We start from the raw sequence: 27,663 nt of genomic DNA on the forward strand, positions 1-27,663 counted from the left end.
GTCCGGCTGGTCTAGTCGGAGGCGTTTTGCGTCGTTGACACTCACGGCACGTTTTCACGTAATGCGAAACGTCGGTAGCTAGCCGCGGCCAATAGTACTTCTCCTGGATGCGGTGCAACGTGCGAGCAATCCCGAGATGCCCTGCAGTCGGCTCATCATGACATGCCTGCATAATTTCTTGCCTGAGATTTTTGGGCACGACAAGAAGATGCACTGTCCTGTTGGGCGCGAAGTTCTTCTTCAGAAGGACATTATTGTGAAGGACGAAGGACGACAGTTGGCGCTTGAACCCTCGGGGAGGCAATGCGGTCTTGCCTTGCAGATAATCAACCAGGCTTTGCAACTCAGGATCCGAGCGCTGCTGCTGCGCGAAACTGCTCGCGCTTACCGGTCCTAAGAAAGCGTCGTCGTCTTCCTCTTCCGGTGCTGCGTCGACGGGGGCTCGCGACAAGCAGTCTGCGTCGGAATGCTTGCGGCCAGATTTGTAGACTACAGTTATGTCGAATTCATGAAGGCGCAGGCTCCAACGAGCAAGGCGGCCGGAGGGATCTTTCAAATTGGCTAGCCAGCACAGTGCATGGTGATCGCTCACAACCTTGAATGGTCGTCCGTACAGGTAGGGGCGAAATTTCGACGTGGCCCAAATAATGGCGAGACATTCTTTCTCGGTGGTCGAGTAGTTGGCCTCGGCTTTCGACAGTGAACGGCTAGCGTATGCGATAACCTTCTCCTGTCTGCCATTTTTCTGAACGAGGACCGCTCCTAAGCCCACACTGCTTGCATCGGTATGAACTTCGGTTTCGGCGTTTTCATCAAAGTGCCCGAGCACAGGAGGGGACTGTAAGCGGCGCTTCAGTTCGTTGAAAGCTTCCTCTTGCGGCCTTTCCCATTTAAAAGGCACGTCAGCCTTGGTAAGTTGGCTCAAAGGTTCAGCGATGCGCGAGAAGTTCTTGACGAATCGCCGGTAATAAGCGCATAATCCAAGGAATCTGCGTATAGCCTTCTTGTCATTAGGCTGTGGAAACTCTGCGATCGCAGCCGTCTTCTTGGGGTCTGGGCGAACTCCATCCTTGCTTACGACGTGACCAAGGAACAGCAGCTCCTCGTAAGCGAAGTGGCACTTCTCTCGTTTCAGTGTCAGGCCTGAAGACTTGATCGTTTCCAGCACTATCCGAAGCCTTCTGAGGTGGTCTTCAAAGCTTGAGGAGAAGACAACAACGTCATCTAAGTAGACTAGGCAAATCTGCCATTTCAAGCCTGCGAGCACCGTATCCATTACTCGCTGGAACGTCGCTGGGGCAGAGCAGAGGCCGAATGGCATCACCTTGAACTCGAAGAGTCCGTCTGGCGTGATGAACGCAGTCTTCTCGCGATCTCTTTCGTCGACTTCAATTTGCCAGTAGCCACTCTTCAGGTCCATCGATGAGAAGTACTTAGCGTTGCACAGCCGGTCCAGTGTATCGTCGATGCGGGGGAGGGGGTAGACATCCTTCTTCGTAATGTTGTTCAGGCGGCGGTAATCGACGCAAAAGCGAAGGGTGCCGTCTTTCTTTTTCACTAGGACGACCGGTGCTGCCCAGGGGCTCCTCGATGGCTGGATGACGTCGTCACGAAGCATTTCCTCAACTTGCTTGCAGATAGCTTGGCGTTCTAACGGCGATACGCGGTAGGGGCTCTGTCGCAGTGGTCGTGCGTGTTCGTCTGTGACAATGCGGTGCTTGGCAAGCCGGGTTCGTCGCACATTCGATGCTGATGAGAAGCAATCGGTGTACCTTTGAAGAAGACTGCGTATTTGGTCTTGTCTGCTCCGGGGTAATGCTGGGTTGATGTCGAACGTGGGTTGATGGCCTTGTTCAGATAGTTCTGCAGGTTGGTCGGGTAGGGCAAATACGTCTCTGATGTCTGCCAGCTCGTCGAGGAAAGCGATCGTCGTACCTTTGTTTAGATGTCGGTATTCTTCGGTGAAGTTGGTTAGCAACACCTGGGCTCGGCCATTTCGGATTTCGGCGACTCCCCTCGCGACGCCCATTCCTCGATCCAGGAGTAACTGGGTGTTCCCCTCGATAACACCTTCGGCATTTTCGATGTCTCCAGTACCTATGCCGACGAGAACACTTGATCGGGGCGGCACGCTCAATGCTTCATCGAGGACGTTTAAGGCAACGTGATGAGTCGCGCTCGTCGCAACAGGTATGGCTTTTTCCGTGGAAAGCTTGATCGACTTAGATCGAAGGTCGATGATCGCCCGATGTTCGTTCAGGAAGTCCATTCCCAAAATTACGTCTCTCGAGCATTGCTGTAGGATCAGGAAGGTTGTCGCATAGGTTCTCCCATTTACAGTAACTCTCGCGGTGCAGCGACCTGACGGCGTAATCAGGTTGCCACCTGCGGTGCGGATCAGCGGGCCATCCCAGGTTGTTGTCACCTTCCTGAGTCGGACAGCGAGTGGGCCACTCATGACAGAGTAGTCAGCTCCCGTGTCCACCAACGCAGTAACCGCGTGACCGTCGACCGTAACTTCAAGGTCACTTGTTCGCGTTCTAGTATTGTACGTTGTCTTCGGTGTCCGATCTCGGCTTCGTCGAGTAGTGAGGCTGCGGTGGGCGTACTGCGACGTTACTTCACTGGGCAGCGGTAAAAGCTTCAAGTCTGGCCGCGTCGTCGTCGGTGTCGTCGTCGTCGGCGTTGTCGTCGTCGGTGTTGTCGTCGTCGGTGTTGTCGTCGTCGGTGTTGTCGTCGTAGTTGAGGCATGGTCTTGAGTACTCGTCGATGGAGGATCTTTGTCATTGCGCTTAGAAGCAACCTCACCTCCAGAGGCTGCTTTATTTAGTTTAACCTTCGTGGGCTGGGGGAGCGTCCACGCACGGCGTAACCTCGGCTAGGAGAAACAAAGCGCGGGGACGATGGCGACGGGGAACGTGATAGGCGGCTCGGCGATGAGTATTCTTCCCGACGTAAAAACTCCTCGATTTCGGCTGGTCGCTGGCCGGGTCGGGGCCGTGGAGCGTCGTAAGAGAAGCCTCGGATGCCCAGTCTTCTGTATGGGCAGTGCCGGAGGACGTGACCGGCTTCGCCACAGTGGAAGCATAGTGGGCGGCGCTGGTCGGGAGTTCTCCACTCGTCGCATTTCCTCGGCTGCGCGCGTCGCTCGTAGGACGGGCGGGTTGGGGCGAGTGGGCGGCGGTCCAACGCAGCTGGCTGAGGGCGATAGGGGCTTGGGTCCCGTCGTCGAGGTGCAGGACGGCGCACAGCTGCGGCGTAAGTCATGGCTGGGGGCTGCAGAGGCTGCGTGGGTGTCGGCGTCACACCCAAGGCCTGTTGAACCTCGTCCCGGATGACGTCAGTGAGCGATGAAAGTTGCGGCTGCGTTCCCGTTGGCAGCAACCGTCGGAGCTCCTCTCGCACAACTTCACGTATAACCTCCCGCAGGTTATCATTGTTAGCGGTGTCCATGCAGCTTGCTGACAAAAAGCGCTGCTGGCGGTCATACTGGCGGGCTCGGGCGTCGAGAGTTTTCTCCATTGTGGATGCCTCTTCTACGAATTCAGCGACGGTTTTCGGTGGGTTGCGAACGAGGCCGGCAAATAGTTGCTCTTTAACTCCTCGCATAAGCAACTTCACCTTCTCTTCTTCCTTCATGTTCATGTCGGCACGCCGGAAGAGACGCTTCATCTCCTCAGTATACACTGCAACGGTCTCGTTTGGGTGTTGTATGCGAGACTGTAGCAGCTGCTGGGCTCTCTCCTTTCGCACGACGTTTGTGAAGGTCTTCAGAAGCTGTTCCTTGAAGGTTTCCCAGTTGGCAAGGCTGGCTTCCTCATTCTCGAACCAGACTCTTGCTGGTCCCTCCAGGGCGAAGAAGACGTACCTAAATTTCATGGCGTCGTCTCAGTTGTTGAAGACAGCCACACGGTCGAACTGCTCCAGCCATTCCTCGGGGTCGGCGCCAGGCGAAGCGTCGAAGGTTGGTGGCACCCGGGGCTGCTGCAGAATGATTGGAGTGGTCGTCTGGGGCAAGGTCATGATGGACGTTGGTACTTGCTTTCGCTTCCGGGTAGGGTCCGGCAGGGTCCCGAACTCAGGTGCGTCCCCTTGCAGGCGTCGGCTTGCGCGGTGGACTGGACTCAGGTCCTGCGGTAGATGACTCAAAGGGCTGGCGTCTCGACTTGTAGGGGGTGTCCGGAACATGGGAGGCTACCCAGCACCTCCACCAGATGTCACGTTATAGTGACGGCAGTCCAGCGGTCAGGAAGACACCAGAAATACTTGCAAACGAAGCTCTTTATTTGGGCTGACTTGCGCCCTCAAAAGAACTGAATCACTCGGCGGCGGCGTAAGCAACAGGCGTGCTCGGCGGTCGTCGAACTACGAATGTCCGCCGCTCGCGGCATCGCTCAATTTAAAGCCGGCAAGGAAACTTCCAGATAACAGGACAAGATCATCTACAGTAATCTAGAAAAACCTAGATGCAGCCCTTCATGGCTGCGATCAATCGAGATTAGTCTGGTCGCTTCTCGCGCCACGAACAAAAGTGATAACAACCATTTCCTGCAGCCTTGAGCGTGAACGAACAAACACTACAATGATACGTGGCAATATCTCCGAAAGATGTACAACTGGGGTATCGATTATCCACGGAAACGGTGTGACGTCACATCCACCGGAAGTCGTCACGGCATAGTGTCCTCGGCTTTCGCCTCTCAACACTTTAGTTGCCAAAGTGTCCAAGCAACTTTTTTTGACGTCACAGGTTGAGCTGTGGAATGAAAATAATTAAAACTCGAGTTAAGCTGGAACTATGAGGTAGTAGCATGTCTGAAATGTCATGGTGACGAACAGGGTTTTTAACCTAAACTTTGCAAGCTTTTTAAAAGTAGTTTTTTTTTTGCCAGAAGAGCGCCTTTTCCGGCGTAGCATTTTAAGTGGTGTAGTACATCAGAGTACTTCTAATATGTGCTAACCAGCAGGCTGGTTAACTAATACTGAATAGTTAACTTTGTAACTATTATTGTTAGGCTTCATAATTATGTTACTATAATTGTGTTACCGTAATTACCATAGCTCCAGATGGCAGGTCTTGGTCTACAGCCCCATTTCAATGCAAATGAAATGCAGAAAGTGTATTTTCCCATAATATGAGAACTAATTGAGATATACTGAAACTAATTATATTTTTGAAAACAGAAAGAAATTATACACACACTTAATTTCATTACGATTTATTTGATAACAAAAATTTCATGAACCGCGTCTCTTGTTAAATTAATGATTGGTCGCTTGGGCAAAGCAACCTTGGACGCACAAATTCCACCGCTGGCAGCACCTGCCATCGCAGAGCAGTGGCGCATTGCTTAACCGCTGCACCACTGTGCAAGAGGGGTATGAGGGCTCCCAGGAATATATGATTGCAATATAGAAAATGCCCTTCTTCATTTATGTGAATTAATCCATTGCGCCACCGGTTCATACCCTTTAGGCGGAGCTTAATTGTCCCCTACAATTTTTTTTTTCTGTTCCTCGGGCTTACTCTGACTGCGGAGTTTCCACTTGTGCACATGCCCGCTTCCTGCTTCATGCTGACGTTGTGTAGTGAGTGCAATGTGTGATGGTGTACTGCAATACTTTTTCGGTGTTTGTTTTCTCTGAAGCCCGCCCTCGTCCTTTTTTTCTTATTTACACTCCAGACTACTACACGGCCAGGTCGTGTCAAGATCCGGACATGTTTTTTCCTTGCCACAAAATGCACATGGAGGGCATCACGCCAGAAAACTCCAAAACTTTTGACTGCAAGTAAGTTTATGTGGTTTGTGACTCGCACAACGGTGGCTACTGAAAATCAATGGAAGCTCATTAGCATGCCACTATACAGGCTGACTTTTTTAACATTTGGAGATTTTTCATTTTAAGAACGGTGAGAGATACGTCGGTGCAGACTATTGAGCTGGATTGTACAGGAAGGCGGAAATTATGCCCCTCATGTGGATCAATAATTAGACGAGTGATTAACTTAATAAACTTTAATAATTGAACTTAAGAAACCCCGTATTAAGATAAAGAGTGCCTTGTTGTAACTGCTAAATCTGCTTTATTTCATGAGGCAATAAACAACGCTTTAAAAAAGTTCTAGGCCTAACTATAAGGTGCAACTTAAAAAGCATAAAGAAAACGATACCGAACCTTGTAGGTTCCCTAAGGAGACAAATACGTAATGTTTCAATGTTAGGAAAGCTGAAGATTTAATGATAATATCTGTATTTACGTGCAATTGATCACTTTTCTCCACCATGAGTTCACTCAGCATCCCTCCTTTTTCCCTTCTGCAATCGTCAGCAAGAAAGTAATTGTATCCAATGCAATACAGTAATATACTAGAGCTCGTATTGTTCTGGCGCCAGTAATGAAAGGAATTTCAAATAACCTTCACATCTCTGCGGCGACGTCCCTAGATGTTCTGACATCCGTGTACTATCCGTGTACACATCCGTGTACAACCAAAACAACACAGGAGTAAACCGGAATCTTCCACATTTAGAAGAATTGATGAAAACAGCTTATCAGAGTTTCGACGTCTTTGTGCTAGCACAGATTGGAGTAATATTTTAAGACAGGAGGATGCATGCCAATCGTACACAAATTTTATATCTACTATTCAAGAACACTACAATACTGCATTTCCGCAAGCAACGCGCAGAACTCATAGAAAATCAAGAAAGCCGTGGATTTCAAAACAACTATATGACCGCATACAGGAAAAGAACAGACGTTTTTCTCGTTTTGTGAGAACAAAAGACACTGACATTCTCCGTGAATTCAAAACGTGCCGCAATAAGTTAGGCGCTGACATTAAAAAAGCAAGAAGTGATTATTACGCGAGAAAGTTCTCCATGTCTGATGGCTCGAAGGGAACATGGAATACACTTAACGATCTTCTAGGTAAAAACAGAACCAATGCACCCGTCTCACTCCACATTCATGGCGCGAACTATGATGGCGCTGACCTAGCAAATGAATTTAATGGGCATTTCTTATCTGTTTTTCCGCCAAAATCAACTGATGGTTCACATCAAGATGCCTCAGTCTATATAACCAGTAAACAAAGTAATTCCATGTTTTTGTTACCATGCACTGACTCAGAAATAATTACCATTATTCACTCCTTACGCAGTAATAGTGCTCCAGGTGTCGATGGCATAGCTCCAGTCCCGACCAAGAAAGTAGCAGATGTCATTGCGATACCATTAGCACATATAGTTAACCTAATGTTCACGACAGGCACATTTCCACATCAGTTGAAAATAGCTCGTGTCACTGCCATTCACAAAGGGGGTGAAATTAATGATTTAAATAATTATCGGCCGATCTCCATTCTTTCAGTTTTTTCTAAGATTGCAGAACTTGCAATCAACACACGTCTTTCTCAATATCTCGACAAAAACCATATCATCTCCAAGCAACAGTACGGATTTCAAAAAAACAAAACAACTGAGGCCGCCTTACTGGAAATCAAAGAAAAGCTAATTGAAAACATAGAAAGTAAACTGCTAACAGTTGGCATATTCCTTGATATGAGGAAAGCGTTTGACTCGGTTAACCATAAGATATTGCTTGAAAAAATGCAGTGTTATGGAATACGCGGCGTTCCTTTAACCTTATTTGCTAGCTACCTTGACAACCGATCTCAAACAACTATCATTAACGGTATTTCATCTGGGATCGGTCAGATTGTGTCTGGTGTGCCACAGGGCTCTGTTCTAGGACCAACGTTGTTCTTATTATATATTAATGATATCGTCAACCTTCGTCCAGCAGACAACATTATAATCTATGCAGACGATACTAACGTATTTTTTTCAGGGCAAGATAGTAATATTTTGCAAGCAGCCTCCAATAGTTGGTTATCCCAATTGTCTGTTTGGTTAAAATCAAATAGGTTAGAGCTTAATGTCAGGAAAACAAAGTACATACTGTTTAGAGCCAAAAATAAGGAAGTTCCGAACAACTTCCAAATTCACTTCGAACAAGCTCCTATAACTCGTGTCAGCTCTACAATGTTCCTTGGAGTCATTTTTGAAGAACATTTACTCTGGACAGATCATGTAAACTACGTTTGCACTAAAATGGCTCGCTCTGTTGGTATCCTAAATAAATTTCGCACAATACTGCCTCGAAAATTCAAACTACAAATTTATTTCTCTCTAGTCTTTTCGCATGTACAATATTGTTTGTTGATCTGGGGAACGACTACCTCAACCAATCTTGTGAAAGTACTTACTTTACAAAAAAGAGCTGTACGAGCGATTGATAATTTACATTACAGTGAGAGCACAGGTCCTTCCTTCCTCAACCATAGACTGCTAACCATCACGGCGGCTTACCACAAGAAGCTTGCTGTTTATATCAGAAACCTTATGAAAGGAAACTGGCAGACTTTCGAGAGCACATATTTAATTGCCCAAACAGCATACAGTCTTAGGCACCCTCAATACCATGCATCAAAATCCCGTACTAACTATGGGTTCCAAAAACTAACTCACATAATTCCTCATACATTAAACACCTATCCATATTTAACAGAATTGTCACTACAAAATATGTCCGAGGTCAGATTTAGGAAAACTGTTCATGAATATTTTTGTTATAGCTAGTTGTGGTGTGTTTCTACCTAATCAGTTTTTGTCTTTGTTATGTTTTGATCTTAGTTTGTTGTGCTTAGCTCTATGCATGCCTGATCTCTGTTTCGTTGTCAATATATCCGCTGTTTTTCTAGTTTCTGTTACTTATGGAAACTTTGTACCATTGCCAAGTGCGACTTTGTTTTGTTTTTTTTACATGGGGAGGGCAGGCCTCTGTCAGGCGCTACTAGGCGCCTTTAGCTTGCTCTCCCTTGTTTGCAGTCTCTGTACTGGCCAAACAAAACCAATAAATGAAATGAAATGAAATATATCGACGCCCACGGCTATTTAGACGTATAAGTGTACTTTTCGCATTTTTTCGCCTTTAATTAATTCACTAATGACACCTGATACGCCAAATTTTCCCCACGGAAACATTTTATCGCACGCTGTCTGCCACAATCCCACTTTCACACATTTATCTTAAGAGAGCGACGTAATCGTGCGGACAAAATTTGAGGACACGTTTTGGAGACACTTTTTGCTGACGCAACATCGCCATATAATGCTTTCGCATTAATGACTGCTCCATTAATCTCCCCCAGTGATTCAGCCGAGTTTAAGAACGCTGTAACCAGCCTGGCCACGCAGTAACCATTTATTATTGTTCTCCTCGCGATACCATAATCGTTGGCTTGTGCTTTCTGTTGTAATAAGTTTTTTTCAGATTAAAGTGAACTATTTAAATCACCAAGTTGTTTAAAATGCGCTTAAAAAATAGAATATGCTTCAACATTTGATTATCACTACATACTGCCCTTCTCCTCAGGAATGTACTCTGTGACTTGAGGGTTTCATAAATGAGTTATAACTATGTGAGGAAAATCCGTCAATATATGGTTGTGCTCAACAGTGTCTGCAGTGGTAGCGCACATGTACGCGAGAAAGCTCCAGTATACTCCGTTTAATTCTGCCAGCAACGATACATACACTGGTAATTAGCATTGGGCTCTTTGTTCTTGTTCGACCCAAAAGACGCGGATTCGATCCCGGCCGCGGTGTTCGAATTTCGATGAAGGCAAAATTCTAGAGGCCCGTGTACTGTGCGATGTCAGTGCACGTTGAAGAGCCCCAGGGGGTCGAAATTTCCGGAGCCCTCCACTACGGCGTCCCTCATAGCCTGAGTCGCTTTGGGACGTTAAACCCTATAAACAAAACCATTGTTCTTATGTATATGCGCGATGCAGCCGCTGTCGCAGGATATTGTTGCAACTGCATCTGATTGCTGCAGTGCATGATCTCTTCGTTTTTTTTTTTTTTGCTCCACGGCATATAAAATTTGCTTGGATCAGATTTCATTTTCAGTATTTTTTTCATGATCCTAGGAAAAACAAGTAAAAGACGGTTAATCCTTTAAACACTTGCGCAACTTATTATTATTTGCAGGCTTTCGGAAGCCGGTATGGAGTGCTACGAGACTGCATTCTCACCGAGATGCGGTATGCCACTGAGCATGGCGGAGGCAGCGTATTTCAGGGGTGAGGAGGCTCTCATGCTGCTCAGCGACTGCAACGGATCGACAAGACCATACGCGGCCTCAGATCAGCTTCTGCTTGTGGCAGCAGCAACTCTGGCTCTGCTGAGGTGGATCGGCGCTTCGTGCCAGTTAAATGTAAAAACTCAATAAAACCGGCCGACTCTCTTCCCCTCCCTACACCCCACTCCCGTTCACAAAAGCGAGTTTTGCGCTGTGCGATTACGGACACGAATATTTACTTCGGTTATTAGTTTGTGTCCAAGTGGTCTATTTAACTTAATGGTTTGGGTGTCTGTGGTTCTACATCCTAAAGCGAGTCAGGCTATGCGGACAGCCTTAGTGGAGGGCGCCGGATAATTTAGACCACCTGGGGTACCTTAACGTGCAATGACATCGCACAGTAAACGGGCCTCTAGCATTTCGCCTGAATCGAAAAGCGACCGTCGTAGCCGCGATCGAACCCGGGTCTTTCGGGTCAGCAGCCGAACGCCATGACCACTGAGCCACTGCTGCGGCTCTTAACAGCACGAATTTCAAGATAGGGCAAATACTGTAAGGGCTGCAGTGAATGAGGTGGGCGTATGAAATTATAGCAAGTTAACAGGTATACGGTGGCCACAGCGGGCGCAAGACACGGTAATTTATAAGGCGATGGTTGAGGACTTTGTCTTGCACAGGAAGTAGTCGGGGCTTGATGATGCTTATGATGACGATAGCTATTATAATCTTCTTCAGTCGGCAAAAACACATTCGCTATCAGTGTCCGGACAAGCTACAACCACCCACTCCAAACTGGTGACCGAACTTCTGTGCTGCATGATTGCTTACTGCCCCCTGCTACATCCTTAAACCCCCTCTCCCTGCACCTGTCACAACAGGTGCCCGCCTTGGGTGAGGGAGCGACCATGCGTGAACGCACTCCAACCGTTCTACACCCTTAGCCCCCCCCCCACCGCCCCAAAGTTTTCAGCAAAAGGCAAATGAAGGCTAGACCTTTCCCGTGGCACTAATGCGTGTGTCACGACATTAAGGCAACATACATCCCACACCCGTGCCCAGAGTCACTGGACACTGCGATTGGCATCATCATTTGGCGCCACTTCAGCTTTCGCTGTAGTTCGCGTTAAGAGAAGGAAAAACGCCCAGTCACATTTTTTTTTTTTTTGCTGTCTGACGAGTGTGTGCGCCTTTGAAATAAATATCTTTATTGCTTTATACTATGCTTAAGCTTTTCCATGGTCGCAAATATTTTTTTTTCTTTCATGTCAATATTGCTGGGGGCACGGTTACTTCGCAGTGCTTATGGTCACTGACTCAATAGCTGGATGCCAGCAGGCTGCTCGCACATTTAGTATAGAAATTTAACAGCCACTTTTACTCTGCATGCAAAGGATAGTTCCGACGGTAGCCGCCGGTGGCGCTACTTGTCCTGCTCCTTGTCGTTCTTCTGACCGCTCTTCGCAATACGCGGCCCGTCGCACACGCTGCGTTCCACGGTTGACCTCGCGCACTGCATCGCTAACCATCAACAGCATACCTTTTGTACGTGCATATTCTGCCATATTCTGCCAGTTGGTTGTAGAACCACCGCACAATTCGGAGGGTAACGAGGGCGGCAAAAGTGGAGAGGCAGAGGGGTTACGGCCAGCGTGCCAATCCCAGTGTGATTTATTCATTTATTTTTTTTAATCCGATATCCTTAGAGCTGTCGCACCAAAACCCCTCCATTCTCCGTCACGAAATTCCCTGATTGTCCGAGACATACGACGACGTCCCAGACCCCATAACCCCCACATCGATCACACAGTAGGACTGGGATGACGTCCGTACACAATTTCTCATGGGTGTACATTGCCGTGACGTCCTTCCACCACTGTTACGCTGTGCCACCACCATTTCTCTCTGAAGAAACAAAAGCAATTGCGCTGAAAACAGAAATGGTCGAGCCGGGACTAGATTGCTTACCCTTGTGTTGTGAACCGGGAGCGCTACCCGTCGACGACCAATGAGGAATTTTCGTTCGGTTTGGTTTAAGGGAGGCCCTGTGTGTCTTGTGGCGAAACAAAAATAAATGTAAAGAAAAACAGTGCCCGTGTTTGCGGAATGATATGCAAAAAGAACCCAAGATTGCTGAAAGGGCCCAATAACGCATGTGTCCTGCAAACTTTTATATGCATTTATCCGCGTGCCTGTCAACAGCATGGCAGCCTGCAAAGACGATTCCAGTTGCAAGAAGAGCGCTACAATACACACAAGCACCTAAATGACCGTGGACATAGTGTGCAGAGGTATGAAATTTGGCATGGGAAAAAGCAAAGCAACGGAAAGAAAAGCACGGGGCAAAAATTTGGAATAAAATCCCTTGTGCAGTCTTAGCAACGTCTAATCCTTCTATTTCACTGAAGACCTTTTTTCTGTAACAAATAATTACACAATTTACAATGTAAATCGGTTAGTGCCCGTCTCTTATTTTTTTCTGTATTGTCGATGTTGGGTCTGCTATTCACATTTATCATCGAATAATCACTTTTAAGGTAACTGCGTTTGTTTTGTATAAAGAATGCTGCTCTTGCTCTCATATCTTTGTTTTTTGTCATCAGCCCTTGCACACTCTTCTATATTTTGTCATTAGCCCTTCTGTGTTTCTGTAATTTGAACCAACTTGCTTGTACGCTTTGCATTTTTCCACCATCCATATTTGTATTATTTTGGCATGCAGTAGAAAACATTTGTCCTCAATAATCTCTTTGTTTTTATTGCATGGATCTATAACTAGCCTTTGGCTAAATATAAAGACAGTGATGTTATGTATTGCGTTCAAGATATGATAATAATAAAGAAGTGAATTGAATTGATCTCCAAAAAGAACTACGTAACCTCAGCCGCATTTCCTCTGAGAACTTCCATTTGTTTGCAGCGATCCTGGTAACACAGAAGTCGATATTCGGTTTGGTTTATGGGGTTTTAACTTCCCAAAGCGACTCAGGCTATGAGGGACGCCGTATGTTGGAACGCTGGTAGGTAAATAAACTCCAATCTACGGAGAAGATATTATCGATGATACGATAGGCTTTAAAAGTGTCGGTGGCATTTTAAGTGGCGTCTTGCGTCGTTAGCAGCGCCTCTAAGGCTTTTACGTAGTGTGCGACGTTGGCGGGACACAACCAGTCGTACCTGTCCTGAATACTGCTAAGATTCGACTGAATCCTATATATGCCCAACAACTTGACAGCGAATGCAGCTCTTTCGGCCGACAAGCCGTCGGCGTAGTAGTAGTAGTCGGCACCGCGTGTCGGAAATAGTCGGGGGCTGCGAAAAAAAAAACCATCATAGCAATTTCTGGCTCAAGTGATTGATAATTTATTGCTGTGTGATAGGCGATGAAGAGTTCATGAAATCATTGTAATTAATTGATTAACTTAAGAAATATAATAATAAAAAATAGTAAAAGGGGGTTCAAAGATGTCAAAATACTCAGAATGGAAAGCCAATGCTTGATGACGGTAATGAAGAAAATTAAAAGTGTGTAATTGATCAATTAATCAAGTTACGCAATTAAAAATCTAAGGAGTCGCATCAGCATCAGATGACGCACCAAACGGCGTACGCTATCACGTCAACTCATAAGCGCAGCATAGGAGTCCTCCAACATTTTTTTATTTTTTTGCGGAGACGTGTCTCATGACGTACACCGCTTCTTTTCGGTACGAAGCTTCTCTCAGCAAGGCCACGCCACCTTGGAGACAGAATGTGGACGGCTCGCACTCGAATGCTAGTAGTGTAGTGGCGGTGAAGGGGTCTTGCTTTCTGAGCATTCAAAGAAGCTTCTCACATGAGGGTCCGTGCACTGTTCTTGTGGCACAGTGCAGCGGGCTACCTATCGGTTTTCCACTGGATCAATTTCCCGCTGGCCTGGAACTCGTCTTCTCTGGGACAAAACTCCCAGGAAACACAGGGTGGTGACACCTATTGTTCGATATATAAAGAAGCCATTTTGAATCACAGAGGTTGCGCGAACTACTGCAATGGCGAGAATGGTGCTAAAATTTATCCTGAACTAAGACATCGACGCATGCAATTGGTATTGAACGCTCACATGTGTCAAAGCTGTCGATCGAAATCTTGAGTTCCGAAGAAATATTTTGACGCGGCTAAATGAGCGCGTGATTCAAAATGGCGGAGATGTCACCACCCTACCTGGTGTTGATCAAGCGAGTTAACCTGAGTGCTGTTTGTTTAAGCTGCCATTGTACAGCTGAAAATAAATCAACATCAAAATGTATTTCTTTTTTGTTGGCGCCGGGCAGCACTGCTCTAAAACGAGACCGCTAGCGATCTTCTTTCAGCCACTGCAGACGTGCTTGCGTAAAACTCGTTACTATTGTGATCCAGATGGTAGGCAGGGACTTATTATTTTCCATTATTTTTAGGTTGCCCCCGCCTAATGACTGTGATTCAGATGACTGCCTGAGAAAAAGCATCCTTTGACTGTTTATTTCACTCAAGAGCGACCACACAGTGACGCTTCTCGCGTTAGCCCCACGAGGTAGACCGCAACAGAACTAACGCCACGACAGCCAGCAACAGCTGCCGGTGAGCCGCGAATAGCGACGTCGATCCGTTGCAGCCTGTGAGAAGCAGGACAGCTCTCTGGCCCTTCATGAACGCTGCGTTTGCTGACTTCAAGGACATCGGGCAGTCCGACCTGAATGCTTCGTCGTAGCATGTCGTCGCGGCCTGGAAAAGCCTGGAAAGTAAAAGTACCGGTTTTGTAACGTAACAAAATCGGACATCTTTGCTCTTCATTCAGCCCATCTGTTTCGTGAAATCTTCCTGTAACGGTGAATTCACAGAATGGAGTTGTTGGGCATGAAGAAGCACCTTCAGACCCTGCTTTGCACGAAGACTCCGATTCGTTCTTAAAATCCCTTCGTATATGCTTGATTTCTTGAGCAATGCGCCATTTTCGCGAACGTTCAATGCGACCTAGCCGAAAAGTTAGTACTACAATCGATTTAAAGGTGCACTGAAGATGAATCTAAACTCGTCTTTTTACCCCGGGAACTCGATCTACACGTTCCGAGCATTCTTACAAACTTCGAATTATTGCCCTGTGCGGCCGATTTCCCCAATTTAAATCAGATTAAACGTCACGGCTCCCGCCTTTTTTTCGAATACCCCGCATACGCTGGGAGGAGTCGACCAACGCATGGAGTGCCGTTCAGGCAGTCGCTGGCGGCTTTGCTTTCGCTTTGACTTTGTTGTTTTCTTTTAGGGTTCCGTGAATAAATAAATCTAGTCAGAGACTACATAGATGTAAATTAGGCCCACGGAAATAAAAATACGCGTGGACTCCTTGCTTTCGCCGACCACTGCGTATCACTCCGCTGATGGCAGAGCGGCAAGCCGCCGCTGGACTGATTGAAAGGTTGGTTGACTCCTCCTACCGTCTGCGGGGAATTAAAAAAAAAAAGGCGGGAGCCGGGACGTTCAATCGTATTTAAATCAGGGAAATCGGCCGCACAGGGCAATAATTCGAAGTTTCTAAGAACGCTCGGAACGTGTAGATGAGTTCCGGCGGTACAAATACGAGTGCAGATTCCTCTTTAGTGCACTTTTAAATGAAGGGTGTGAGGGATCATACTGATGTCCGCGGAATCTCTCCAATAAAGAATTTTCGCTCTAACACATTTTCAGCATATCCGCTCACAAGGCCTCATCGAAGGTAACCGATCTCCGTTGAGGGCAGTATGACAAGAGGAGGTTTTTCTTTCCGTTCCCTTATAAAAATGGTCTATAGACTTTCTATAGACTTTTTATAGACTCTATAGCCATCCTATAGACTTTTACTTCTGTCTATAGACAGTCTATAGAAAATCTATGGACTAAAGTATATAGCTGCTTCAATTTCCTTTTGTCTATAGACGGTCTATAGAGTCTCTATAGACTAAGGTCTATAGCCGCCTCAATTTCCTTTCGTCTATAGACTGTCTATAGACCCTCTATAGACTAAGGTCTATAGCTGCCTCAATTTCATTTCGTTTATAGACGGTCTATAGACTCGCTATAGACTAAGGTCTATAGCTGCCTCAATTTCCTTTGTCTATAGACTGTCTATAGACTAAAGTCTATAACTGCTTCAGTTTCCTTTCGTCTATAGACGGTCTATAGACTCTCTATAGACCAAGGTCTATAGCTGCTTCAATTTCCTTTTGTCTATAGACGGTCTATAGACTCTCTATAGACTACAGTCTACAACTACCTCAATTTCCTTTCGGCTATAGACTGTACACTATAGATAGTCTACTGCCTATAGACCAGTCTATAACAATCGTAATTTTATCTAAAAATGTTCGATACACTGACTTTCGACTAAGTCCAGAACAATGTCAATTCATTTTTGCACTTCATGTTGAGGGGACCTGCATCTAGTGACCGCAGCTATGTCGGGAGTCCCCCACCTCCTTAGCTATTACGGAAATTAAAAAGTATTGCGTAAGGCCATTACAACACCCTCCTGTATATTGTTTTCAGGAGCATTGACAAGCTCTTTTTCGTTATACCGTGACGTATATTGTCAATACAATTAGATATTAATGCCAACAAGTAAGCCGAGGAAAGGCAGCCGTTCTTGATGTAAGGGCGCCCGCAAACTGTACTACATCGAACGAATACGCTTTCCCTTAAAGGAATCGCTCAACACAATTCCATTCCATCTTTCGATCGTTACTGTCCAACACGCTGAAATCAGACACATTTCATCAAAGGTTCTACATTCCTCTTTAAAACGTCCTGAAAATAAAGGGGAAAACACAGGTGTGAGAATTCAAGGAAGCGCCCTTCCCTTAGAAACACTTTAGATTAATCTCAGAGCCTGCATGGTCCTCTGTGCGATTAACATCTGCCATTTCTACCTTTGCAGTTTGTATTCACGTGAATAAGTGCTGCGATGCAACAATCACAAAGCCAGTATTTTTTCGTTCCTACCCTTGCACCTCTTGCTTCGGAGCCGATGTCACGCTGATGTGGCGCATATCAATTTTCTAAACACGAACACACTGAAAAAAGACGTTATGCTAAGCAACCTTATAATTATTATTTGAGAATTGTACCATATACTATTCGGTGGGAGATGCGGCGCGTATACCGACAAGAAGTTAGATTTCGATTCTGTTTTCACGAAAACAATAAGATTTTTACAGGGTAAGCGAAGAATTTAAGCTTATAAACCAATTGCCTTCTGTGGTCTTGGATATCAGATCAAGCTGCACACGGCAAGAGTGCGAGCGATAAAGATACGACCGTGAAATGGGTTTCTGTTTCACGTTTTACCCATTTTACCGCGAGACGGCGGAAAATCATTCGGGCTGCAAACAACCCTGTGCGTGGCTGCATCAATGGCGTTGGGATGTTTTTCGCGGATTACGTTTTCTTCAAAATCCAGCTTCATCGTCCGCTTACGGTAAGTCTACACGTTTATATTTTATTCATTTGGTCTCCTAAACCACTCCAAGCAGAGCTGTTTGTGCAGAACAGATTATGTGCGCAGTTACAAACGTCCTGTCTTCGTTTCTAAGGCAGAAGCCATCGGGTTCTCGACTAATGCCGCTTATCTCTGTCCCGCTGTCTTTACTAACGCGCGGAAAGGCAGTCTGTGCGATGCCCTTGATGATAAGCCGCTCCTCGCGTGCTGTCTACTAGATTTTTCGTGTTTCAAGGTAGATGCGCATCCAGAAATGTCGTTTAGTCTGTGAATGACGGCCGAAATGGAACTGTGTGTTATTTAGCGCCCTGTGAGCTCAATTTACTTTGCACCTCCGAAAACGTACTTACATACAGTCTCGTTCAGTGGTGGATTACATTTATTTTCTTATCTTTGTGTTATCGCCTGTCTGGACCATGGAGTGCTGTTCTTTTTGAGGTGTGCATTGCTTGCTACGTATGGACGCTCGCTCGGTGCGCGTCGTAGACGCCGCCGTTTCAGCAAAGGTGTCTTGTAACGCTATAGACTGGAGCGCGAGACGTTTGTCAAAGTTGTATTCAAGCGGCGCTGGAGGAATGCTTGTAGTGTGATGGGTGAATAAAATTCGTTGCCGGCGCGAATGGCCGGCGTGCTCAAACACCGCGAAGAACCCACGAGCTCCATCCCATCTCCCCTTCGTTGCACACGTATGGATTCGTCCGTGTCTGTCATCAGAGCCGTTGGCCGCCGCCGCTGGCTTGCGGGCACTTCATTTTGAAAGCTGGGTAAAGGTCGGCTCGACAAGAGGTGGCTTACATTTCGTTCCGAGTGGTTCGTTCATGAATCCCGCTCACGCGTGCACAGATTTCTCGAATACCATTGGCGCGAGAGGCAAAGTATGTGTTTCTGATTTCAGACGGCTACGTTACGAAAGAGCCGATGTGACTCGCCGCTTATTTGCGCCTAAAATTAAATTAAGCTCTCGTGTTATTATAGCTGCGCCTGTTGAAGGCGTTAATTGTTTCATTGAAATACTTCCTACTTTGAGCACGTTAAATGCTTTCGCTGATTTTTCTAGCAGTGTTGGGTTAGGCTGCCTCCATGCAGGAAACACACCTCTTTACTGCGCTGTTGGAGCTGCACTTGAAGGAAAAACTAAGTGAATTTCAGGCGGTATTTTATCGTGACGCTAATTTGCTGTCTCAACCACGCGACTGCTTTTGAAACGGCGCAGCTGCAGCCTCTCTGTGCTGTATTAGTTTTCTGAATAATGAGCGCGGCATGGAAGCGCTGCAACCCGCTTGTTTCTAAGAGCGCGCGCAGATGTACGAGTATGCTGTTCCGTCTTTGTGCTTCAAGTTATAGGCGAAAATGTGTGGTGAACTGGTTGCTTCTGCCTGCTGGTTTTGTATAGCTTGTGCCCGTTTGAGTATCGGCTTACGTACACTCGGCCAAATCTTTAACTGGCTTAGGTGTTGCATCGCTAAATGCACCTTGTAAGAAGGTGCATTTTGGCTACACTGCTGGCATATTGATGTTGTAATTTGATGCGTGAGATGGCATTTCATAGTTTTTTTTTTGTTAATATAATGTTTGAGTGGAGTACTTGCATGTTTAGATCAAAGTTATCAGAAATCTTCATCGTCTGCCGCTACGAAGAGCCGAAACAAGCGGAATACGCAGCAATGGTTATTGTGGCGCATTTGCACTAATCTGGGTAAATGACTTGTCCGCCATGAAAGAAGTGGTACTTTACCCAGAGGATGAGGCCATATGGACAAGATCCATTGCTGCGTATGCCGATTGTTTCAGCTGTTCGTAGTGGCAGACGAATGTTTCTGATAACGTTGATCTAAACACGCAAGTACTGCACTCAAACATTATATGAACCAAAACGAACCACGAAATGACATTTCACTCGTTAAATTACAGCATGAATATGCCAGCAGTGTAGCCGAAAGGCACATTTTTTACAAGGTGCATTTAGCGATGCAACACCCGAGCCAGTTAAACATTTGGCCGGGTGTACCAGGCTTAATTCACGCAGGGTATTCTGAAGCGCTTCTTCTATAGCGGTTATAAGAATAAATGCTGCAATATTCTCCTTTTTGGATCCCTCTGTAAGGTGCACTGAATCTGTATTTTATGGAGGTGGCATGCTTAACAGCCCCTTGCGAGTCAATGCAGATATGTGGCACAATTGTTCGAAGTCTTCTGTTACAAATAGTGTAAAAGGATTGCCATAAAGAGATCAGTATTCGCTGTAACAGTATTGCCATACAGAAATCAATATCAGTACTGGATTCAGAGTAGAGTGCTCCAGGGATTAGGGGTCTTTGTTTCAATGTTTTATGACGACACTTAAAATGTGTCGTGTATTTACTGAAATGATTGAGCCGGCGTGATAGCTCATTGGCTATCATGTTCGTATGGCGACCTGAAAGATGCAGGTTCGATTCCGGCCTAGGCGGTCTTACCGCCTAGGCCTAGAGGCAAAATGCTAAAGGCCTGTGTACTCTGCACAGGTGACCGAAATTATTCCCCAGCCTTTCACTTTAGCGTCTCGTAGCCTGTGTCGGCTTGGGTCTTTGAACCCCATAAAACCAAACCAAAAGATCAAGATTGCCTTTCTAGAATGGCATAGCCAGGATATGCCTTGCATTGTAAAGCACATGTGTAGAGATGGAATGGGAACTTTTTTTTTCAGTACCTCTTATATTATTTTTTTCCTTTGTGCTGTACAGGTAAACATGCCCGGAGGATTTACTGCAGTAAACAGGCCACAAGAATGCTTCTGAGGAAACTAGCCGGACTGTTACTTTCAACTTTTATGTTACTGTGGTGCATTCTTTTGGTGCATGTATTGCATATTCCCAGCCTGGATAGCATGGAAATAAACTAAATTTGTAAGTATATTGATTGTTTCATGTGTGAACTCTGTGTGGTGACCTTTTGCAATGATTGTGGACAGTCTATAGGCACTCTGTAGATAATGGTCTACTAATAGTTTAGTAGACAGAGGTCTATAGACTGTCTATAGACAAAGGTCTATAGCACTGCCAGGCCACACACCTATGGAATGTCTATAGACAGTCTATAGACATATGTCTACTGGAGCAGTGGACTTTTGTCTGTAGACTGTCTATAGACAGTAATCTACAGGAAGTCTATGGCCATAAGTCTATAGGTCGTCTATAGACAAGTGTCTATAGACAGCTCTATAGGAAATGCATGGCCATAAGTCTATAGATCTTCTATAGACTGTCTATAGACCTGTCTATAGACTTCCTATAGACCTATAGACTTTCAGTAGACATTTGTCTATAGACTGTCTATAGACAAAAGTTTACTAAAAGTGTATGGCCATAAATCTAGACTGTCTATAGACCAGTCTAAAGGATTTGTCTATAGACAGTCTATAGACTTCATAGACTAAAGTCTATAGACAGTCTATGGACTGTCTATAGAAATTTTTATAAGGGTTGTTAGTGACACGTGCTATTAGTAACTACTATTGCTGAACTCCCAAATTTTGGGGGGATTTCTACCGCCTCGAGTGCATAGAAAACTCACCTGCAGCCATAGTCATCCATATCTTGAGCAGGGTTTTCTGGCAGGAATGATGGCAGCTGCTCGTCTTCGCAAGCCTGCAACTTGGCTCCGTCTTGGCACGACTTGGCATCCCGATAGTCTGCGGCGCAGTCACGAAGGGCGAAATGAGAGAAAGAAGCGAAAAGAAGGAAAAAAAATAGCGACTAGACACGCCTTTTTCCTTTCCCCGGCACAGAGCGGCAGTGATAGCCGTAAAGAACTCTAGCTGCACCTCAAGAGTTGTGTCATAATCTGATGTTTAACTTGGGGAGCAGCACTTCGCACTTCACATCTTTAGCCCCTCTCCTTTCCTTTACTTCACCTCCGAGGATTGGAGCTGTTCAGACGTTCACTGAGACAGTTTAGAGCTCGTTCTCTTCTAAAAACCTCTTTCTTCATCTCCACCTTTCTTCAGTTCGTTGCTGAATCGAGGATCGCTAAACGTGTCCTCGTCTGCCGTGCGAAAGCCAGCGTATTAAGTGATACCCACCGGAAGCCCGCCTGCTGCGACACCTCTCTTGTTTGTGTGTGTGTACTGCGGCCATAGGACGACGTAAACGCTCGTGCTCGAACGAGGCTTTCTGGCGCTCTCGCTACCACAGTCACTCTGCTGTACGAAGCCTGACAATAACATGGTGTGCTTCACACGCTACTCGTCTTTTACCTTTCCACGACATACGCGGAAATACTAGTTGCCGAGGCTTTAAAAATGGGCACAGAAAGACAAGCAGGATTTTTGGGTTCAGATGATGTAAATTTAATGCGCCTATACCGTACACTGCTCTGTGTGATGCACACAAAACCTGTCTTTCGAATTTGCCCCACATTCTTACAACTAGTAGACGTGGTCGAAGCTATAGGCACTTGTTAAAACAGACATGAGGCGTAAGAAATGGACTGCAGTTAAACCTGTATCGGTTCACTAACGAGAGGTCGCATGAGGAAAGTTCGCGAGGAGCGAAGTCCCAGAGCGCTACAGTACGAAGTACTAAAGATACAAAATATGCTGCACCTATTTCAGCCAAACAGCAGTCCAAGAGGGAGGCTGCAATTTACATTGCTATGCAGATGACGGGCATTTCAGATGAGCGTACTATGGTAACAATGACGCTTTGCTAACACAAAGATTCTCAGTTCATGCGGACGCTTAGGTCACATTCTTACCTTGGAAGGCCTGTTGGTCGCATACAATGTCGCGCAGAGCTTCGTATCCTCTTTCCTGGCGGCTGAAATTGGCTTTCATCACCTCCGGGCACGACGATATATCCCGGTGACAACGGCTCTTTATTTTTACGTCTCTGGTGTAAAATAAAGCATAAACCTGTGACTAATGCTGTGAGACGTGGAGAAGGCTAATTTGCACATTTGAAATGGAGAACTCTGGTGCAGATGAATAAAATGAAGAAAATTAAGTGGTGTTTAGTAGTGTGGGAAGTGACCGCCAGACTACTGTAGATGGCAAAGGAACTGGGCTGGTAAGGGGTAACATCCGTCTAGGGCAAGTAATGACCACAAATTTCGGATCATGCGAGAGGAATAGCTAGGAGAATAATGATTTCGTTGCCTGCATTCGGCAGGAATTCTAAGGTCATGGATAGCAGCGTATAGTGTCTCTCAAGAGGAACGTACCAACACAATAGTTGCCTCTCGCCAGAACTCTCCTATGGGGCAGAAACTTGAGGCTAACGAAAAGGCTTAGAATTAAATTGAGGACAGAGGAGCGAGATATGGGGAGTAAAACGAAAGATGCGCTAGTTGGTGGTTCATGGTTGAATAAAAAAAAAACTTGCGCAATAGACTGGGACAGACAAGATTAGCTCTCGACCTGTGTGCTTCGTGCTCTTCGTCCCAGTCTATTGTTCTAGTATTTTTAACAAATCATAAAGATAGCGGCTACGAAGAAGAAACAGGAACGGGCAAGGCGTGTAAAGTAATGAGGAGATAACTGATGGTTCCTTGAGGTGACGGAAGGCAAGTGTAGCAGGGGTTGACACAGGGTCAGGTGGGCGGCTGAGGATAGGAAGTTTGCTGGGGATAACATGACCGCAGCCGGCACAAACAGGATTAGTTGGAGGGATATGAGAGAGGCTTTTGGCCTGCAGTGGGCGCAGCTGGAATTATGATGATGATTGTGGAATGGTTTGCGGTTGAACCATTGAGATTCCATTCCGTTCTTGCGCGGAGGGAGATTTTGAATGCCAAGTATGGACAAGAGAAAAAAAGGGAATTTTCCCGTTTCTTGAAATTTTGGGAACTGGCTGGAAAATGTGGGGAATTTTTTCTCCGGAAGACATTTTTTTAGCTAATGATACAGATGAGGGCCAGGGAAAACACAAACCCGGCTCTAAATGCAGGAAAGAGAAATTGTAGTGGACACTTAAGCTCAGCCTTAATTGCATGATGCGACCGCATTAATGAGTTAATGCCCATATATGCGGAATTGGCCATGTAGCGACACTGTAAGAAGCACCCCGCCAGATACAAGGCTGGCTTTGCACGCAGTACAAGGGCGAGCCTAAAGTCGTGCGACAGAGAATGTAAGATAGAACCACTGTCTTTTCGGTCTATTAGTGTTCGCCAGGCCACATACACATTCTCAGCGTCCTTGATGTCGTGCATTAAAGGTAGCAATTTTCGAGCTAGTCGGTAGTAAGTTCAGCGGAAAAAATTTCTCTTCCTAAAATTCCCTGTAAACTTGTGTAGATTGTCTCATACCTAACAATTCTGGACATAAGTACTTTTGAACGGGAAAGAATTCATGAACGCAATTTTTTAATATACCGTAAGATTTCAATATATCTGCAGATCTCCGCACGGCAGGCTTCCATCTTTCTGCTATTAAAGTTCTTGCTATCGTCAATGCGTTCCCCATTGGTTTTCTATGGCGGTCTTAACTGCTCGATGGGAGCGATGCAAAAACAATAAAAGAAAGATTTTCTTACACATCGGAAGAATTGTTCATTACCATCAATATTTCCATAACAGTACCTTACCAATTTGCAATATCCAAAATTTTTATCCGAGAATGTTTTACATGTAGACCCAATTTATTACCGACGATTCCCCGATGGAGGTAAAAATCCCTCGAATAAAGCATCACTGGTGGTGACGGTATGAATATGAAGTAAAGTAAGCCGATGTCTTAATAACAGAAGCCTATTGCATACGTATCTCTGGTCTCGTCGTTAAAGGAATCATGGGGATAATAAATACGCACGCGGGTGATAGCGGTTCCTATAGTTGATGCCTCACGATTCATATTGTGTTTATAACTAATAGTGCTTGTACCTGCAAATTCCCGCGTATCCATCATTGCCAGGTTGCCTCCCGGATCCCCACAGCAGGACGCGGTAGTCTTCGTAGCAGCGAGACAATGAGTGCGGGGCGCAGTTTGGCTGTTCTGAAACTGCGCAGGGAGGTAGAAAAGGAAGTACAGTGAAAAGGAAGTATCATTCAGCAGGCATGTTTGTACAATCTCAACATAATATCAACCAACAGTTTAAGTAAGGACGAATACAACTATCATCCATCCAATTTTAGCAGCTTATGCAACACCAATAAATTGTTTACGTTCTTCAGCGCCGTGAAGACGGGTTGAACGAACCATTTCAAATTCGCTTACTGCCTCATTCCGCCGGTTGGGGTAGCCATATCGTGGCGCTGTCTGCATTTCAGCGGAGATGGAACCCGCTAATAGCTGTGGTGTGCTCCATATGGTACTGAATGCATTTGTCTGCCATTTCATCAGCGATTTCAGTGTCCTTCCCTGGCCATGGAAGCTCAGGGACCACCACCGTCATTCCTTGCAACACTGTTGTCGAGAATGGATCATCATCATCATTATCAGCCTGACTACGTCCACTGCAGGGAAAAGGCCTCTCCTATGTCTCTCCAATTAACCCTGTCCTTTGCCAGCTGCGGACATCGTATCCCCGCAAGCTTCTTAATCTCATCCGCCCACCTAACTTTCTGCCTCTCCCTGCTACGCTTGCCTTCTCTTGGAATCCACTCCGTTACCCTTAAGGACCAGCGGTTATCTTGCCTTCGCATTACATGCCCTGCCCGAGCCCATTTCTTCCTCTTGATTTCGACTAGGACGTCGTTAATCCGCGCGTTTGTTCTCTCACCCACTCTGCCCGCTTGCGGTCTCTTAACGGTAAACCTACAAATTTTCTTTCCATACCTCGCTACGTTGTCCTTAACTTAAGCTGAACCCTTTTCTTTAGCCTCCACGATGTACACTTAATCTGTCATGGATTTCAGCACAATTCGCAGCCTTTAGTGGGGAGTTCGATTACAATTCGTTACATCGCTTTACGGTGCGGCAATATGTAATATTACGGCTCTTAAAGTATTGTAGAAATTTCGTACCCTGTATAACAAGACTGTTGTCTTGTTGCAGCCTCGAAATGGCAGAGTTGGTCTCGAGTCTGTAAGGACTCAAAGGAAAGTTTTCACTAGTGTCAGTACTTGTTTGAGTTGACGGTCGCCAGTAAATTAGCGTGGACCTGTTTTTTCTTCCTTCATTAGTAACGATTTTCGTTTCAGAAATGTGAAATCATGCCAACTCCATGGTAACCTGTCAGCGTGCTTTATCAGAGCTCCGTCGGTAGGAATAGTCACAGGCAGTTTCGATGAGGCAGTGTTGACGAATAAGCTAGCTATACTACTGAACCGAATAAGATTAGTGCAGTTAAGAACCGAATTGATTAGGAATAGAATATTTTTGTGATTATTGGCTACTTGTGCAAACTTTCATGCAAAATAAATATTTATGCGAAACATAGAAACGGCTAGGGGTGGCTGAATAGTACGAGACGAGGAATTAAAGCTCTAGAGGTCGAAAGACGCAATACTAATCTCCTCTGGAGGACAAGCAACACGAAAGCAGTATATCCACGTTATGACTGCCATGCCGTAAGCATTAGAAGATTCTGTTCTGCTGCTCATGATGATAAGGAACAAAGTATAGCGCCCAATCTTTTGGTAAGAGGGGCGACAGTATGAACCATGGCCCCCGATATCGGGCATGAAGAAAGGATTTAGTGAACCTTGAAGGTTACATTATTGAGCATTATGAACGCCGCCACATGACTGAAGAGCGCCGTGGCCCTGAACCTACTTTGACCCGAGGCAGATCGCGACAACATGCTGTGCAGCGTCGGAGTGGCTCATGAATTTGAAACAGTCGTCAAAAATAGAAAGCACGGCGTACCCTATGCCATCTTCCTACCGATTATTCGGAACTTATTTGAAACCTAGAGAATGGCTTTCATTAGTTTCGAATAATTCATTTCGTTGTATGCTAGACCACCCCACCGTTGGATGCAGACGATAGCTTTCGAACACAGTTACTGATGTCACCAGATGTCAACAGTCAACAATATACGAGTACTTTAGCGTCTTCTAGTGTACAAGAGGCATATAACTACATGGATGCAGCGGTTCCCTACATACAACCTACATACATCTGCATCTCCACATGCATCTAAACAGACAAGGAAAGAACGGGAAAACGATCCATAAAGAGAAAAATGAGAGGATGTAACGATGGTACCTTGCGCCAACACCGACATAAGTGCGGCAGGCAGAAGTCCGACAATAAAGGCCAGCTTTCTAGGGTGTGGAGGAAACGCCATGCTGTTTCGACGACGCAGTACTTTGTGTGATGGCGCCGCAAACATCCGCATCCGCCTGACCTACATCCGCTGCAGGACGCGTGTGATAGCAAATCTCTCCGAGAGCATGGTAGACGAGAACCTATCTCGGGAACCAACTAGTTATGCGCTTTGGGCAGGAGACTCCCAACGCCTCGCGCGATAGCGGGCTGCTCTTGCCTTGCTAAGCGCGTCAAAGCACTCAGCAAGCCCAAATAGTTCAACTCAGCCTCTGAAAGTCAAGTTTCATGTAGCAAAGATTCTAATAAGGCACTAATTACTCATTGGCATCCACCCGAGTGCAGCCATATGGCTACGAAGGAAAGCTATACAGCGTTCTCAGAAACTTCGCAGTTGAAGAAAAATTGGTTCTACTCCGGGGTTCGAACCCGGGACCACTGCTTCACGGGAGCAGTCGCTTTACCAACTGAGCTAACTGGGGCGGCAGCTTATGGTAAGGCGAGAGCGAATTGATCAAGAACTTGAAGTGGGAACAGTGTTGGTCAAATGTTTAAGGGAATCACCCAAGGTGGAGTAGGTTTCTAATAAAGGAGTAATTACTCACTGGCATCCATCCAATGAGTGGATGGTTGGCGCTTGGGTAGATGCCAAAGTGTAATTACTGCCTCACTAGAAATCTACTGCAGCTTAGGGCATTCCTCTGAACATCTGGCTCCTAAAGTCTGTGTTTTTCTTTATTGTAGGACTAACTTGCTTAATTGCACTTTTACTGCTGATCAAAGCGTCCTACTGTTCCACCGTAACATGATTCAGTAGGATTCAAGGCCGAATGATTGTTTTGGC

The 27,663-nt window shown here is 45.9% G+C and overlaps 2 protein-coding genes across 3 annotated transcripts in view; one reads left to right on the top strand and one right to left on the bottom strand.

Moving 5' to 3' along the window:
- LOC149336249 (uncharacterized) overlaps window positions 1–12,992 on the top strand; it is a 28,819-nt gene extending 15,827 nt beyond the window's left edge. Inside the window, exons 4-5 of the mRNA XM_089554681.1 lie at window positions 5,685–5,790; window positions 10,059–12,992. Of these exons, the coding sequence (XP_089410807.1) occupies window positions 5,685–5,790; window positions 10,059–10,299 (347 nt within the window). The 3' untranslated portion in view covers window positions 10,300–12,992. The remainder of the gene's footprint in view (window positions 1–5,684; window positions 5,791–10,058) is intronic.
- A 1,636-nt stretch (window positions 12,993–14,628) lies between these two features.
- LOC149336250 (uncharacterized) lies at window positions 14,629–26,915 on the bottom strand. 2 transcript variants are annotated; one of them, XM_089552781.1, is made up of 5 exons: window positions 26,760–26,915; window positions 24,491–24,608; window positions 22,367–22,428; window positions 21,185–21,302; window positions 14,629–14,896 (listed from the first exon to the last, which is right to left on the bottom strand). In XM_089552781.1, the coding sequence occupies exons 1-5, from the start codon at window positions 26,890–26,892 to the stop codon at window positions 14,683–14,685; spliced, it is 645 nt and encodes a 214-aa protein (XP_089408907.1). In that variant the 5' UTR covers window positions 26,893–26,915; the 3' UTR covers window positions 14,629–14,682. The 2 variants fall into 2 exon arrangements, with proteins under 2 accessions (XP_089408907.1, XP_089408906.1); XM_089552780.1 differs by having other exon boundaries at window positions 22,367–22,500; window positions 26,760–26,906.
- Window positions 26,916–27,663: the final 748 nt, after the last annotated feature.

The sequence above is a fragment of the Amblyomma mixtum genome, chromosome 7 (assembly GCF_055824585.1).
Source record: "Amblyomma mixtum isolate Tamu chromosome 7, ASM5582458v1, whole genome shotgun sequence".
NCBI lineage: Eukaryota > Metazoa > Arthropoda > Arachnida > Ixodida > Ixodidae > Amblyomma > Amblyomma mixtum.

Bases quoted from the DNA above. Each gene is read 5' to 3' on its own strand.
- LOC149336250 (XM_089552780.1), bottom strand. From the start codon at position 26,892: ATGCGGATGTTTGCGGCGCCATCACACAAAGTACTGCGTCGTCGAAAC. The intron at 24,609-26,759 runs GTACCATCGTTA...CTCCCTGCGCAG, and splicing joins TATGTCGGTGTTGGCGCAAG to TTTCAGAACAGCCAAACTGC. The intron at 21,303-22,366 runs GTAAGAATGTGA...ACTGCGCCGCAG, and splicing joins CGACCAACAGGCCTTCCAAG to ACTATCGGGATGCCAAGTCG.